The sequence below is a fragment of the Schistocerca americana genome, chromosome 3 (genome assembly GCF_021461395.2).
Source record: "Schistocerca americana isolate TAMUIC-IGC-003095 chromosome 3, iqSchAmer2.1, whole genome shotgun sequence".
NCBI classification, from domain to species: Eukaryota; Metazoa; Arthropoda; class Insecta; order Orthoptera; family Acrididae; genus Schistocerca; species Schistocerca americana.
The window spans coordinates 345,285,561-345,302,178 of record NC_060121.1 but is presented as its reverse complement, the minus strand read 5'-3'; the positions used below and the strand labels follow the sequence as shown (position 1 = coordinate 345,302,178).

Here is a 16,618-nt window from a genome sequence, read left to right as displayed (position 1 = left end):
GTCAGTATAATTGGTATTTAAAAATTCTTGTCTTGTTGAAGAAGAACCGTGCCAGATGTGTACGTTGAGTCACACTCCCACACACAGAACAGTTATACTTGTGCTTTGGTTTCGTAGGTTTCATAGTTGCTGGGGACTTAATTAATTAATTGTGTTAACGAAAAATTTCATTTCATTCTCGTTGTTGTTCTTTGTAGTCAGATAGCGTAATAATACTAGTCAGGGCCAACCGATTACGAGACACAGCGTAATCGGACATAATAGCTACCAAAAAAATTTGCATTTTATAAATAATTAAGCCCCCATGCACTGTTCATATTGTTCTGTTAGATTATTTATTCTGTCATTTGGTACGGGTTCCTCGATTCTTTCAATTATTTCTTCCTTATCGTGTGCACGTTGTAAATTTAACTCTGAAAATTTTTGTACTATCACGCGATCTCTTTCTTCCTGTTCTCCATCTTGTTCCCTTTGTCTAATCTCTACTGCAATTAATCTATTATTGTGAGAATTCAAAATCGGTTGTACTTCTTCTCTGATTTCTTTCTTTAACTCATCTTTCATGTTTTTGAAACATGTCCCTATTCGTGAGTCTAACCGTGTTTCCATTGTTCCCATCTGTGTTTTTAATTCAGATCTAAACTGTGTTTCCATTGTTCCCATATCATTTTTTAATTCAGATCCCAAAGTTCCCATCTCGGTTTTAATTGTTCCTATCTCTGTTTTAATTGTTCCTATTTGTGATCCCAGTGAGTCTAACCGTGTTTCCATTGTTCCCATCTGTGTTTTTAATTCGGATCTAAACCGTGTTTCCATTGTTCCCATATTTAATATAGCACTCATCTACTGCTCCATAGTAACTGCTTCAAAATTCTTTTCACCCCTAACATTTCCCACAAAACCAGCTTCCTTCGTCATAGCTGTAAGGCTATCTGTGTTCGATACTATTTCAGAATCTTCTATCGTTAATCTCGTATTCTGTGAATTTTCTGATTGAGAAAAATTTTGAAATGGTTCCGGACTGTCTTCCCGACTTATTAAATTGTTTTCAACTCCATTATTCATCATACTGTTGTCCTGTGTTGGCGAGTTCGCCATGTCAACAATTTCGTCATTCTCACTATTCATCATTTTCGCCTTTTTCATCGACCGCGTAATCATTTACAAAACATAAAAAATTCGTCAGTGCACGAAAATTACACACAATGACTCTTTATCTCCAACAATACCATTTACATGAAATGTTTCCCTCAAACACGATTAATCGAACAATTGAAATAATTGCACTAAATTGTCAAACCCATAGACAAGACAATAAAAATTAAATTTTGAGAAAAAATACCATTAGAAGAATGCCAATTACCAAATCTACACATGCAAAATAGACTACAATTACTAAACTACAAATTACTACAACAATACTACTGTCTACTATTTTTACAATCAGAAGATTCCAAGGGAGGATCCGAAGCAGTGGTCGCCACGTGCATGGGGGCTTAATTAAATAGTTTGAAAATAATTTTTAATTTTGGTGGCTGAAGGTCCGATTACGTAAGTCTCGTAAACGGTTGGCCCTGACTAGTATTATTACGCAATCTTACTGCATAGGGCAACAACAAAGAATGAAAGAAAATTTTCGTTAACACAATTAATTAATTAATTAAGTCCCCAGCAACCATAAAACCTACAAAACCAAGGCACAAGCATAACTGTTCTGTGTGTGGAAGTATGACTCAACGTACACATCTGGCACGGTTCTTCTTCAATAAGACAAGAAATTTCAAATACCATTTATACTGACGTGATAAAAGAAAATTAGAAATACGATAATTGCGTAAGGAAAGCAGAATTACACTCTAATACAAGAACACACGCCAGATGCTTTGTTGACTGAACCTGTAATGACGCATTATTCAGGACATTGAAATAATGAGAAAAAAAAAAGAAAAGTTGTTTGTTACCTTAATTTATATTGATGAAAAGCACTCTAGACATTACAATCTCTCCACACCGACTCGCTACTACCACATCTCAACCAGAACACTCCAATATCACATCTCAGCAAGCACTGCCTACTAGCACATCTCAACAAACACTCTCTGCTACGAGTTCTTAACAAGCACTGACTACTAAGAGTCCTCGACAGGCACTGACTACTACGAGCTCTCCCCAAGCACTGTGGAGGCGGCTTAATAATACTCTTTGGCGCAATCTCTGGCGCGGTGTAGCCACCTTTCAACGTTTCATCCAGAGCTGCGCTGGACATCTTCAGAGGGGTGTTTCTCCTCCGGTGAGTCTTGCCGACTGACGAGTCGGACGTCTGAGAGCGACTTATATATCGTAGAAAGTGGGCGTGACCAGAGTTACACGTGATATGCAGAGATAATCTTTGTCAGAGATAAAACTTAATTATCGATCGTAATCTCGTCACGGATAAAACTGTCTAGCAATTCTGTAGTGCTACTGTCCAAATATCACTAAGTTTCATGGTCTCTTCTTTCCGATTGCATTGTCCTGCAAAATGATGGTCAGGTCCTGCAGAAAGTGTCAACACTTCTACCTCTATGCTGTTCATTTTTGGAACACAACCTACGACTGCGACCTACGACTTCCACATCGCTGGCAACTGGTTACACACAATGATGGTTACTACTTCGAAGGTCAGTAAAACTTTGAAACACGTATCTATTTTGTACGAGCTGTAAATAAATAGTTGCCACTATTAAAGTTCCAACCCTCGTATATCCAAATGGAAAAGGGACGTAGATCGGCCCAGGAAACGATGAAGCTAAGGAGCTGCAGCTGGACCTAGATTCCTCGGACCTAATCCAGGAATGTAAATGATGATGGTGATGGTAACAGAGGCATTTAGACAGTCACATTTCGCGTGGTCGGTACGCGAATGGAGTAGGAAAGAAACTTGATAAAATTCATACGACGTACCCTCCACCACATTGGCTTTTGGAGTGGATACGGAGTTAAGTCAAAAATTATTTGCAATACAAATAGGACATGTACGTTAACATAATTTTAGAATATAGTCTCCTTCCTTTTCAACGCACTTCATCCAGCGTTGCACAAGTTTTCTGAAGCCCTCAGAAAAGAAGGTTTTTGGCTGAGTAGCGAGCCACGCATGCACCGGGTCGTTCACCTCTTGGTCCGAGGTGAATCGACGGATCTTTAATACCACTCTGAATGGACCAAAAAAGTGATAGTCGGAAGGGGCAAGATCAGGACTATACGGAGGATCAGCAGTTACATTAAACTTAAGTTTCCGAAGCGTTTCGAGTGTGGCCGAGCGGTTCTAGGCGCTTCAGTCTGGAACCGCGCGACCGCTACGGTCGCAGGTTCGAATCCTGCCTCGGGCACGGATGTGTGTGATGTCCTTAGGTTAGTTATGTTTAAGTAGTTCTAAGTTCTAGGGGACTGATGACCTCCGATGTTAAGTCCCATACTGTTCAGAGCCATTTGAACCACTCTCCTCATAATGTTCAGGTTCTGGGACTTGTGCGTCCTACAAAGCGGCAAGACTCAGTTTTCTTGATGATGGCGGGTTTTTCAACTTTTTCCTGCTGGGCGATTGTGGCTGTTTCCATTCCATACTCCGCTGTTTGCTCTCCGGCTCTTAATGGTGGAACCATGTTTCGTCACGAGTGACGATTCTGTCTAAGAAGCCACGTTAGCGATCCAAATGTTTTTAGCAGATGTTCAAGTGAGTTTGTTTATTCACCACTGAATTGTTTCTGGACCTATCTTGCAGAGACTTTGTGGATGATTTCGTAGGCAGAACGGTAAGACGCTGTTCCCGTATTGTACCGGAAGTCTTTGATGGATTGCGGCCCTCGAGACACCTCCTGACCACAAAAACCGGATCACCGCTCGTTGTTCCTGTTTGGTGCTAACGTCCAATGGACATGCCATAGTCTACCTACAGTAAAAGGAAGAGAAATGTAGGACATAGGATCAAATTTTTATAGCAGAACCACAGCAGTATAACAAAAAATAAACGACAATAAAGGTCAGTATGAACAATGTAAGGAGTGTTACGTGAACATTGCCGATAGTTTTTGACTTACCCCCGTACGTAGATGTAGACCTTTGCAGATATCCACATCGGCATCGGCGTTTATGCGAAACGCAATTACACTGAAGAGTCAAAGAAACTGGTACACCTGCCTAATATCGTGTAGGGCCCCTGTGAGTACGCAGAAGGGCCGCAACACGACTTAGCATGGACTCGACCAATGTCTCAGTAGTACTGGAGGGAATTGATACCGTGAATCCTGCAGGACTGTCCAGAAATCCGTAAGAGAACGAAGGGGAGGAGATGTCTTCTGAACAGCACATTGCAAGGCATCCCAGATGTGTTCAATAATGTTCATGTCTGAGGAGTTTGGTGGCCAGCGGAGGCGTTTAAGTTCAGAAGAGTATTCCTGGAGCGACTCTGTAGCAATTCTGAAAGTGTGGGGTGTCTGATTGTCCTGCTGGAATTGCCCTAGTCCGTCGGAATGCACAATGAACATGAATGGATGCAGGTGATCAGACCAAACGTGTCACCTGTCTGAGTCATATCTAGACGTACCAGGAGTCCAATATCATTCCAACCGCATGCGCCCCCCACCATTACAGAGCCTCCACCAGTTTCAACAGTCCCCTGCTGACACGCACGGTCCACGGATTCATGAGGTTGTCTCCATACTCGTACACGTCCATCCGCTCGATAGAATTTGAAACGACACTCTTCCAACCAGCCAACATGTTTCCAGTCATCAACAGTCCAATATCGGTGTTGACGGGCCCAGGTCAGTCGTGAGGCTTTGTGTCGTGCAGTCATCAAGGGTAAACGAGTGGGCCTTCGGGTCCGAAAACCCATATCTATGATGTTTCCTTGAATGGTTCGCTCACTTGTTGATGACCCAGCATTAAAATCTGTAGCAATTTACGGAAGGGTTGCACTTCTGTCATGCTGAACGGTTCTCTTCAGTCGTCGTTGGTCCCGTTCTTGCAGGACCTCTTTCTGCCCGCATCGATGTGAGAAATTTGATGTTTTACCGGATTCCTGATATTCACGGTACATTCGCGAAGTGGTCGTACAGCAAAATCCCCACTTCATCGCTGCCTCGGAGATGCTTTGTCCCATCGCTCGTGCGCCGACTATAACACCACGTTCAAATTCACTTAAATCTTGATAGCCTGCCACTGTAGCAGCAGTAAATGATCTAACAACTGTGCCAGACACTTGTCTCATAGAGGCGTTGCCGAGCTCAGCGCTGTGTTTTACCTGTTTACATATCTCTTCGAATACGCATGCGTATACCAGTGTCTTTGGCGCGTCAGTGTACTACTGTAGACATCCTCACGCGAGCAGACCTCTAACCACGGTCACCTAGCCTTCTACCGCGAAGCGACCGGAGACGTTATGGACCTGTGGCCGCTGGCTGTGCTGGTTACGGAGTCGGCCGCAAGGAGGCGCGCGCGGCGGCGCTGGCGCGACGCGGCGGCGGCGAAGGCGCTCAGTTTGACTGCGTCCTCAGCCGCTTCTGGAGGCGGCGGCGCGGTCTGCAGTGTACACCGCCTGTCACAGACACGCGTCTCTCGCTCGCTGGACTTGACGACCACCCGCATCCTAGACGGCGTCGCTCATCTCGTCACACAGAACCTCAGGCACCATCTTAGCCTTTTCGTCTTTTTAATCGAACGGATATAGCCGCGTTCTTTTTTTTCCTGACACCGTTACGTTTATTGCGTACGACAATGACAGAGTGCGCTGGACGCGGACGCTGGCTGACGGCCGTCGCGTGGCTGCTGACAGCGGCGACCGGCGTCGCCGGCTTCAACGTGGATACGGAGCACATGGTGCGCTTCCGAGGTACCAGGGGCTCCATGTTCGGCTTCAGCGTCGCCGAGCACCGAGACCGCCAGGGAAACTGGTGAGTACCTCCTGCTTCAGGAACCCATCTCTAGCACGCAACTCTGCATAGACTGTGAAATTGCATGTTATTTTGTCGAACGCGTGGAATGACGAGTTATCCATTCCGTGAGGGGTGCACAATGAAAAGAGTAATGGAACGGAAACAGTCCTATATTTGGGGGAGTAGCATGCCGAATGGTCTCGTCGAAAGAATCTTCGAAGCAGATGCGCTAGAAAGAGTGTTTACTTCTGTAAACCTCATCGTTGGATGCGAATTATGGTCGGGCAACATATATCCTTGCCTGCCGGCATCAAGGAAGTTTCCAAAGTCGTGAAATTATTTGCGTTATAAAGAAGTGCGCTAACGTATCCTGCAATGTATTGATCAAGTTTATTGTTTTTCTGACGTTAGTGACATATACTCTGCAATTTCGATTGTGATATAGTCACTTTTTATTCACTTGGCAGATGATGCAAGACACTTTAAAACTATATTTTTACAGTGCCACTTCGAAATAACGCTCTGGAAATAAACACAATTAAATCTTTCCATGAGCGTTTCTGTTTCTCCTGCTTTATAGCAATGCTCAATCATCTCTGTCAGTGGACTACAACAAAATATTTTGACAATGTGACAAGAATATTATTGTCAATTTTTGGGAGACGATTACGCCCTTGTTTAGACTATCGCTATCCCAGTTCGTTCGTGAAATCCATGACACATTCTCTGCTATTGTTTGATAAGTTGTTCGGAGCGATGCGTTTCTACAGCAGCCGAAATCTTCAGCAATACAAAATGGCATTTATTGCATTTAGCCAGGGCACGTATTTTATAATACTCAAACTACCTCTTCGGCTTATATACAGCGTAGTTTTATCGTCTTTCACTGGACGCATGTTTGTCCTGGTGTGTGCAGGCACTTGAGGATGCCGGCATGCTGCCGAAACGTAACTGTAACACTATTTCGCCAATAAATGTTAAATGAAGCAATAAGTCTGTGACATTTTGTGGAAAGTTGCATGTGATTTTTGTGTTGGCTGCGTGATTTTGGTGCAAGGCTTGAGGAACCTACGAGTTCATGAGTATGACTTGCAGATTTCCTGGAGAAGTTTGTTACATGATATTTGTGTTTGCTTCATATAATTAATGAGATGCGAATATTACCTCTCGGCTGTTGATTTATCTTTTATCCTGATTGTAGTGAGCCGAACAGAGCAGATGAAGTGTAGTGTTAGGCTAGTTTCCGCGTGGCTGCAACTTGTGATATGGCATCGTTATTTAGATGTACTTAAAGAGCTTGTATCTTGTTAGTGTCAGGATGACAAGCCACGCTTGATCGTTAATGGGGCAGTCCGGCAAATAACAAACAGTGTACGGAGGCAACACTGACGAGTTGTTGGCAACATGACTTGCGCCGCTGCACGTGTAGTAAGCCCGTGTTTACACGCTGCTGCACGAGATAGCAGCGGGACGCCGGATCGCAAGCAGTCGACGAACGTCCTTGGTACAGCACCGTAGGAGCCGAGTACCGCTCGCCGCCGTCATCGTAATATTTAGCTGCGGCATCGGGCAATGTTGTAATACCTGGCATTGCGCCTCTCCTCCGCGTAACCAGCTTCGCATAGCCTCTGTGGTGTGTCTGCTTAGCTAAGGAGCATTGCATTGGATTGTTGTACAGCATGAACCCGAAAGCCACAATAAAAATTCGGAGGTTGTTGAGGGATATTTCCTGAGCATTTTTGTATAACAAACCCGTTCTCTCCGGTGGCTCGTTGGAGAATTAATGTAGTTGAGATTTATTTGGTTTGTTATTCCAGTTACCTTTATTTCTCTGAAAATACGCCCAAAATAGAGAAATTGCCTGTAATATGTACTCAATATAACGTACACCGCAAACCCAAATAGAAATGTACTGTGAGGTGGTTGCCGTCGGATAACATCGTTCTACCGCTCCCCAATTGCGTTCAGCGAACCAGTAGACGAGGTGCATATCGGCCAGAGCTTCGTCAATAGACCTATCGACACAGCTGTGTATCGCTGTGTACAACTAACACTGCCGGAAATACACCCCGAGACGGAACAGACTTCAAGGCGAAGAGCTTTGACCAACGATGTATACAAACAGTGTAATTACAATTTTTCCTATAATATGTGTATTTTCTAAAATTTTGTGTTTACTAAAAATTCTATGTAGAAGATAGACTTGTATTATAGTTATTGCACCTGTCAGTGGGTAATTAATATTATACTGCTGAAGGTCAAATAAAATAAAAAAAGGTGAAGAGTAGAATACGCATCGCTGTTTTCAACAGCAAGTATCGAGAGCGAAAGGAAGAAGTTTGTTTCCGACCAAGGCACACACCGTACACCGTCGACTTTCACACAGTCCTGCAGGTATTTTTAATGCCATACAGATACAAAGATAAATGGGGAGTAAGAAATCAAATGAAATACAGTTTTTTTGTAACGAGTCATCCGAAACCACGGAGTCATCGGAAACCACGGGTCTTTTGCACCAAAATAATCAGAAAATGTGCCCCAACAACTCCGAAACGTTGTCTGTGGAGTTCAAGTTCACCATATATGCTCGGTCTGAGCTCATTTGTGTCTGGGCTTGATGATAACGATTGTGTTGATTATGGAAGAGCAATTAACTCTTTCGACGTTGACGAGGTACATATATGTCGCAGTTCTGAGCGTTGGTGCGTCTCTATCTCTCATCTGTCTAATGCTTTCGGAACTTGGAGAAAAATACTGCTGACCACAGAACGCTGTGAGTGATCAAATGGGACTACATGTGTTTATAGGTGGCACATTGAGTCTGTTTCCCGAAAACTAGATCAAATCACCATCCTCTCCGTTCCAAGAATGTCTAAAGTAACTAATTGTGTTTTCGTATACGTCATAGATACTATTTTATCCATTATGTTTGGAGAACACTGCAGTTGTTTTCGTAAATTATACTATAGAAGACACTGCAAGTTTTCTTGAAATGATTTTATTATACCACTACTAGTTTCGGGGTATGCGCCCACCGTCAGATGGTAGCGTAGACTTCTTGCAAGTTTTACATTTGTATTCCTGAAAAGCATCCTGAACAAGTTCGTGGATCAGTATTGATTGTAAAAGAATCTGATCCATGAACTGAAGTAGTTCATGGACCGGTACTGATTGTAAAAGAAAAATATATAAAGGAGGGCTTTTCAGGAAGACACAAATGTAAAACTTGCAAGAAGTCAACGCTACCATCTGACCATGGGCTCAGGCCCGAAGCTAGTACTGGTATAATAAAATAATTTCAAGAAAACTTGTGGCTGGTTGCAGTATTTCCTACAGTGTAATCATAGACATAGTTTTGAAACATTTCTACACACCTCAGTAATTTTGCTGATTTGCACATAATTTATGTGTAGTATGACGTATATGTCCCAGAAAACTTCGTGGAATGTAGAAAAGATAGGTTGTGACGTTTGTCAAAGCCATCTTCACGTAGAAAGTTTGTGTGTGGTATTTCACGTTTTTCGGTGTCCGAACAGTAAATATGTCTTTGTACTGATTTGTTGTACTTTTTTCCCTACTGATTTTTATACTTTTTTCCATAATTTCTATCGTGATAAAATCAGTCTAAGATTAAAAATTTAGCTTTCAAAATTCTAGGTTCACTTGAAAACATAGATCTACATAGGTTCGTAGTGAGACACGTGTGTCGTATTAGAAGCGTATTATTTATCACAAAGGAAGATAGTTTTTACAGTTTTATTTTTCAAATATATGCTAAATAAATTTTAACTATGAAAGGGTTAACATAAGTAGATTCATGATCTCTTTTTAAATTATCATCATGTTTCTTTCTAGGAGCTTACAGCTTGCATTTTTAGGCTTTGAGTCATTTAAAGAAGGTATAACTAATGGCTAAACATGTATTAGCAAACATCGCAAAAGAGTCGTCAGTTTATGGGGTATGTTGTTTCCGAAATAAAGGTCCTTATTCGCTCACCAGTGTTTCTATATCTACCAGGGTGGCCCATTGATAGTGACCGGGCCAAATATCTCACGAAATAAGCATCAAACGAAAAACTACAAAGAACAAAACTCGTCTAGCTTGAAGGGGGAAACCAGATGGCGCTATGGTTGGCCCGCTAGAAGGCGCTGCCATAGGTCAAACGGATATCAACTGCGTTTTTTTTAAATAGGAACCCCCATTTTTTATTACATATTCGTGTAATACGTAAAGAAATATGAATGTTTTAGTTGGACCACTTTTTTCGCTTTGTGATAGATGGCGCTGTAATAGTCACAAGCATATGGCTCACGGCTCACAATTTTAGACAAACAGTTGATAACAGGTAGGTTTTTTAAACTAAAATACAGAACGTAGGTACGTTTGAACTACTCGCTGTTGAGAGGAATGTCGTTACACGTATTGCCAAATGCATTGGGGTTGACGGACATCATTTTGAGCATTTATTGCATTAATGTGGTATTTACAGGTAATCATGCTGTAACAGCATGCGTTCTCAGAAATGATAAGTTCACAAAGATACATGTATCACATTGGAACAACCGAAATAAAATGTTCGAACGTACCTACGTTCTGTATTTTAATTTTAAAAACCTACCTGTTATCAACTGTTCGTCTAAAATTGTGAGCCATATGTTTGTAACTATTACAACGCCATCTATCACAAAGCGAAAAAAGAGGTCCAACAAAAACATTCATATTTCTTTACGTACTACATGAATATGTAATAAAACATGGGGGTTCCTATTTAAAAATCGCAGTTGATATCCGTTTGACCTATGGCAGCTCCAGCTAGCGGGCCAACCATAGCGCCATCTGGTTTCCCCCTTCAAGCTAGACAAGTTTCGTTCTTTGTAGTTTTTTCGTTTGACGCTTATTTCGTGAGATATTTGGCCCGGTCACGATCAATGGACCACCCTGTATACTCCGCAAGCCATCTTATTGTGTGTGGCGGACGTTAGCCCGTGTAGCAGTGTCACTTGCCCCCTCTCATGTTCCAGTCACGAATGGTCCACAGGAAGAGCGATTGCTGTAAAAGCCTCCGTGTCAGCTCTCGATAATTTTGTCTCGATGATCTTTTCTGGAGATATACGTAGGAGTACGCAATATACTGGTTGACTCTTCTAGGGACGTACACTTTCATAATTTTAACAGTAATACATACGGTGCTGCAGATCGCAACGTCTGCCACTAGAGACGGATGAGCACCTCCGTGATACTTTCGCACTTTCTAAACGGACCCGTGACGAAATGCGCTGCTCGACATTTGGATTTTCTCTATTTCATCTACCAATCTGGTACATACAGGTCCCTGATGACGAGCAATATCCAAGTACCGGTCGAACAAGGATTTTGTAAGGTGCCTCCTCCGTGAATGGACTACATTTCCTAAGGTTTCTTCCAATGACTTTCAGTGTGGCACGATCTTCTCCTGCTATTACTCTGTCGTTCCACTTTAAGACGCTCCGTAAGCGCCCTCCCAGCTATTTCACGAATGTGCCTGGTTCTAATGATTGTTCGGCAATCGTGTAATAACACAATAATGGGTATTTCCGCCTGTATTTTACATTTTTTTTAAATCTTGAGGGTCAGCTATCTATCCCTGTATCAAGCATCGACCCCTTGAAGATATTTCTGCTTTTTGCTACAGTTTTCTAGCTTTGTCTCTTCTTCGTTGGCGAACAGCCTCATGGAGATTCCGATATACACTAGGTATAAAGTCCTGGCAAATTAAAGCTGTGTGCCGTATCGGAACTCGAACCTGGGGTCTATGCCTTTCGCGGACAAGTACTGTACAGATGAGCTCTCCAAGAAAGGTTTACGATGCCAATGCCTCATCTCCTACCTTCCAAACTTACACAGAAGCTGTCCTGCATGCCTTGCGGGTCAGGATGACATGTCGCTTGCAGAGCCAAATGCTCAATCTTCAAGCAACCTACATGCAAGCAGTAATCAATGTAAATACGCAGTTTGTCTTCACCTCATCTCTACAGCGTGACAAAACTGTTTTTCACGTATAAATAAAAAAAGCGAAGGCAGCTGTTACGACAACTGTCTCTGTTCTTATACCCAAAACCCCATCTCTGTTTCACCGACTGCCTAAAATGGCAAAGAACGGTTCTATTGGAAAGGGTCTCTTATTATCAGAACACCACTCTCCCGTCCGTTAATATCTGTAGCTAACACGAACTCCGCACCATTTATTTCCTTAAAATCCGAGCTCTGCAACGCGCCCAAAACTGCTGTCACGCCAGTATTTCAACTCTGCAACGTGTGATTTTCTCTAGGCCACTCGCTGCAATACGTCAATGACTCACATGGCAGGTGTGTCGCAATGTTAAATTAAAGAGTAATATTACATTTTAATAACAAAACTTAAAAGAAGGTGAATTAGTAACCCAAGTACCCAGAAAGAGGGATGACGAAGAATTGTTTAAAGGAAAGACAGGATATAATAGCAAGCATCAGTTGTCCGAACAAGACGCAGCCAGGGCAAAGGCACCACAGGCGCAAAAATGCGATCTGGGGCCAGTGCCATAGAGACTCGCCAATTGCGCGAGTTCCCCCAGAGCCACGGGCGTCGCTGAGGATGAAGATATCGACTTCGCCTCGGCCAATTGCCGGCCTAGTACAATCCGCCAATGACCGGACAACGACGGACAGAAGCCTACTCGGAAGATAGAGCAGCTCTCGCCCACTTGGTTATAGATCATCTTCCAGGACTGAGTCAGACAGGGAACGTCGTTTAGTGAACTTTTTGAAGCGAAGAGACAGTTGTTATAAGTTACTTTTGCTATGTACTGTGAAGTTAAACTACGATTATTTCCACTTAGCCATTTTATTATATTACAAGCAGTGTTGCAGACTTCATTATTCAACTAATCACAAAGATAAGTAAACGTTTTAAACTCATTTGAGTGACCCAACCTTCTTCAGGTTATCCCGCCTGAAACCTAGGTAGATTCTAGGTAAACGGCGCAACTGAGGCTGTTGGTTATTAAAATTAATATTTATACAGTTGCTGACAGGGCCGCGAAATGTTGAAAATATTCATTTGAGTGACTTCGTTACTAAATTGTTGGAGTGTTGTAGAACCTTTGTTCTCCTTCCCTGTTACCTGACCCTGGGGCATAGCTGTGTAAAGGTGGCAGAGAGGAATTGTCTTAGCGGTGTACGGCACCAGAAGCCGTTTCACGAACTCACAAACTCGGCCTCCTGTAACATCAGTGGCAACTCTGCCTCCACCGCAGTAGCGGGGAGGCCTTCACAGAACTGGCGACGAGGGTTTACAAAACAGAAGATATTTTTAAGCTAACGGTAACATTTAAGCTTTGTGCGAAGCACACTTCTAAATGAGCAGTTTGTTCATTTCACTATTTTGCCATTGAACAATTTCGTTCTAGATGAATGCTTTTTGTCTTTGGGTTTTCTTGTCAGTTTTCGGCAAGGAACGAGAGCCGATTTTTTAGTCGAGTGTGAATTAGAATGAGAATGAAAACTGTCGCTCGCATTTATTGTTCTCCTGAGTGCAGAGGACTTGCCTGTCATGCACGCGCTCTTTTACCTGGAGGGCAAGTTGCGGAATTGAGGAGCTTGTGTTCGGCCAGTGCCAGTTTGTGAAACCGGAGCCTCTACTTCGGCTTCAAGCATAGCCGCCGATGTTCGGTATTTGAGAGGAGATTTTCCAGTACTTCTACCAACTAATGATCCTTGGCAGTGCGGGATATCGAACTCGATTCCTGCGTGAGGCAATTAGAAGCTAAGTGGAACGTCGCCTACTTATTGTTAGCCATGACAGACCTTGAGCAGGTCATCTAGCAACAAATCTACGCCACAATTCGTGGATTCTAGTCTTCATATTACAAAATTTGAGCTTAACAGGAGGGAAGCAAGATGATGACCGTAGTTCTTGCGTTATTTCACGCATATTTGCTTGTTAACCAATGTTTCATCTGATTTATACAATCGACAATTTGACGTTACTGTAAAATGTTGTTCACTTCGCTCTGCCACTCGTTACAATACGTAATGAAGTTTTGAATATCCTTGCGCTTTAGAGATCCGACAAGAAAAGACATAGCTGTACCTGCAACGGTCATGTTCTTGTTCCTTCTGCAACATTTCTTAATTTTTATCCTAAACAGTCAAATTATATGTACCTTACACCTTTCCGCAATTTTTTTTCCTTTTCCCGTACGTAATGGACGACTTTCGCTATTATTTCATAACGACCATCCACATGGTTGTGGCATATCTTTTCCCGTATTTAAACACTATTTTATAAAATCATTTACCATGCTAGGGAAACGTAGCAGAAGCTGAAACAGTGCATATTAGACAGGTAAATAAAAACATTAAAATCTGAATAAAGTATCTTGCATTTATTGAAGTTTCAGGCTGATCCAGGATTCGAAATAATTAGCACCAGTTTTCCGTTTTATTTCGAATAAGATATGAATGTATGTGAACGCCCAAGTTTTCTTTGATAATCTGTGGAATAACGTCATCGTATCGACCCAATTCTTAGGTGACTGTTCGGCTCGTCACCTTCTGCTATTGTTAGACTTCGACAGAATATGACTAAATGAAACTCTTCTATACGTTGCATCAGAATGATGAATATACCAGAAAGAAGAGATTTATACGTCCCGTCGACAGCGAGATCCTTGAGGCGGAGCACAAGCTCAGATGGTGAAGGAAAGTGTCCAAGTCCTTTTTCAAAGACATCATCTCGGCGTTTACCTTAAACGATTCGAGGCAAATACTGAATGACTATATCTACACAAACGTACGACGAGTCAAACCTTGCTCCTCTCCAATGCAAATCCAGTGTCTTAACTATTGCAACACCACGCTCTGTTTTGGCAGCAGGACTACATGTTACCAGTAAATAAAGAGTGTAACAAAAAATGTACGGCACAAATTGGAGGACACATTCCTCACACGCAGACGAAGAAATTATGTTATATGAACATGGCTCTGAAAACTCTTCGTTTTTATGTTACTACACATTTTTCCAACTCATTAATCACGGGAAACACACACAAACAGAACGCATCAGCAAACCACATGCAACGCTCTCTCACAGATGTTCAATATGCCTTCCGTGGGCATTTGTACAACCCGCCGTCGTAAAGAATCGAGGATGCACTAATGTATCCTTGTAATATTGGGTATGTTTTCGCAGCCTTCCATAATACGGGTACGGAGACTCTGAGCATCGTGTACTGTATTCCATACACAAGAGCTTCCAAATGCCCCCACAAAAATAAAAGTCGAGTGGGTTTAGGTCTGGAGAGCGTGGAGGCCAGGCAATTCGTCCATCTCAAAATCCATTTGTCACTGAATCTGTTATTTAGAAGTCGACGGACATTAACTCTAAAACGAGGAGGTGCTCCATCGTGCGTGAAGTATATGTTTTGTCGCATAGCAAAAGGCACATCTTCTAACAAATGGTTCAAATGGCTCTGAGCACTATGGGACTTAACATCTGAGGTCATCAGTCCCCTAGAACTTAGAACTACTTAAACCTAACTAACCTAAGGACATCACACACATCCATGCCCGAGGCAGGATTCGAACCTGCGACCGTAGCGGTCGCGCGGTTTCAGGCTGAAGCACCTAGAACCGCTCGGACACACCGCCAGCCATCTTCTAACAGCACAGGCAGAACATTCTCTACGAAATTTTGATAACTTTGTCCGTTGAGTCTGGGTGGCAGAAAGTGAAGCCCTTCCAAACAGCCACCAACAATGCCGGCCCAAATCTTTGATGATGACTTGATTCAACACTTGCGTGAGAATTGATGTCCGCCCATGCATGCCGATAGTAAAAATTTACAATCTGATCTTCCCGAAACGATGCCTTATCTGTGAACAGCACCGTTGCACAACATTAGGGTTGACACTTTGTTGAATAAACCATTTGCAGAGGAGTACCCGTGCAGGAAAATCGGCTTCTGATAGTGCCTGTACACTCACGCTGTAAATGGTATGTATACAGCTGGTCCTCGTGTAGCACTCACAAAACAGTCGTGTGGTCTCATACAGTGTTGCATCTACATGTCTTGTATTGACACTAGGGTCGTCGTCAACTGCATGGAGAATCGCCGCCTCCCGTTGCAGTGGCCTTGTCATTCTAGGCCTTTCTCGATCGCTAGTATCAGGCTTAAATGTCTCATGTTCCCTAAGTCGACGATCAGTGGCATCAAACGTTTCCTGTCGGGGCACCTTCGTTCCGGAAATCTCTCCCGGTACAAACGTTGTGCGCGAGCCCCGTTGCCGCCAGCTAATCCATACATCAAATGAGCATCTGCCTTCACACTGGACTCGCATTCGGGAGGACGACGGTTCAATCCCGCGTCCGCCCATCCTGATTTAGGTTTTCAGTGATTTCCCTAAATCGCTTCAGGCAAATGCCGGGATGGTTCCTTTGACAGGGCACGGCCGACTTCCTTCCCTAATCCGATGAGACCGATGACCTTGCTGTTTGGTCTCTTCCCCCAAAACACTCCAACCCATCTGCCTTCTCTGCATTTGTGTACACTATCATTGGACGAGCAAACTCTGTGATTAGCTCTACGTAGTAATACGAGTGCTTGCAGCGGTCATACTGGTCGCTGAAACAGATGATGTTACCTGCAAACAAGCAATGACGTACGTTGCTTGACGAGAAGTCCAGGCAA

General features: G+C 43.0%; 1 protein-coding gene across 2 annotated transcripts in view; it reads left to right on the top strand.

The window, feature by feature from the left end:
* Nucleotides 1-5,565: 5,565 nt before the first annotated feature.
* Nucleotides 5,566-16,618, top strand: part of LOC124605801 (integrin alpha-PS2-like) — a 793,741-nt gene continuing 782,688 nt past the window's right edge. For both annotated transcript variants that reach the window (XM_047137699.1, XM_047137698.1), the window contains exon 1: nucleotides 5,566-5,930. In XM_047137699.1, coding sequence (XP_046993655.1) covers nucleotides 5,755-5,930 — 176 coding nt within the window. In that variant the 5' untranslated portion in view covers nucleotides 5,566-5,754. The remainder of the gene's footprint in view (nucleotides 5,931-16,618) is intronic.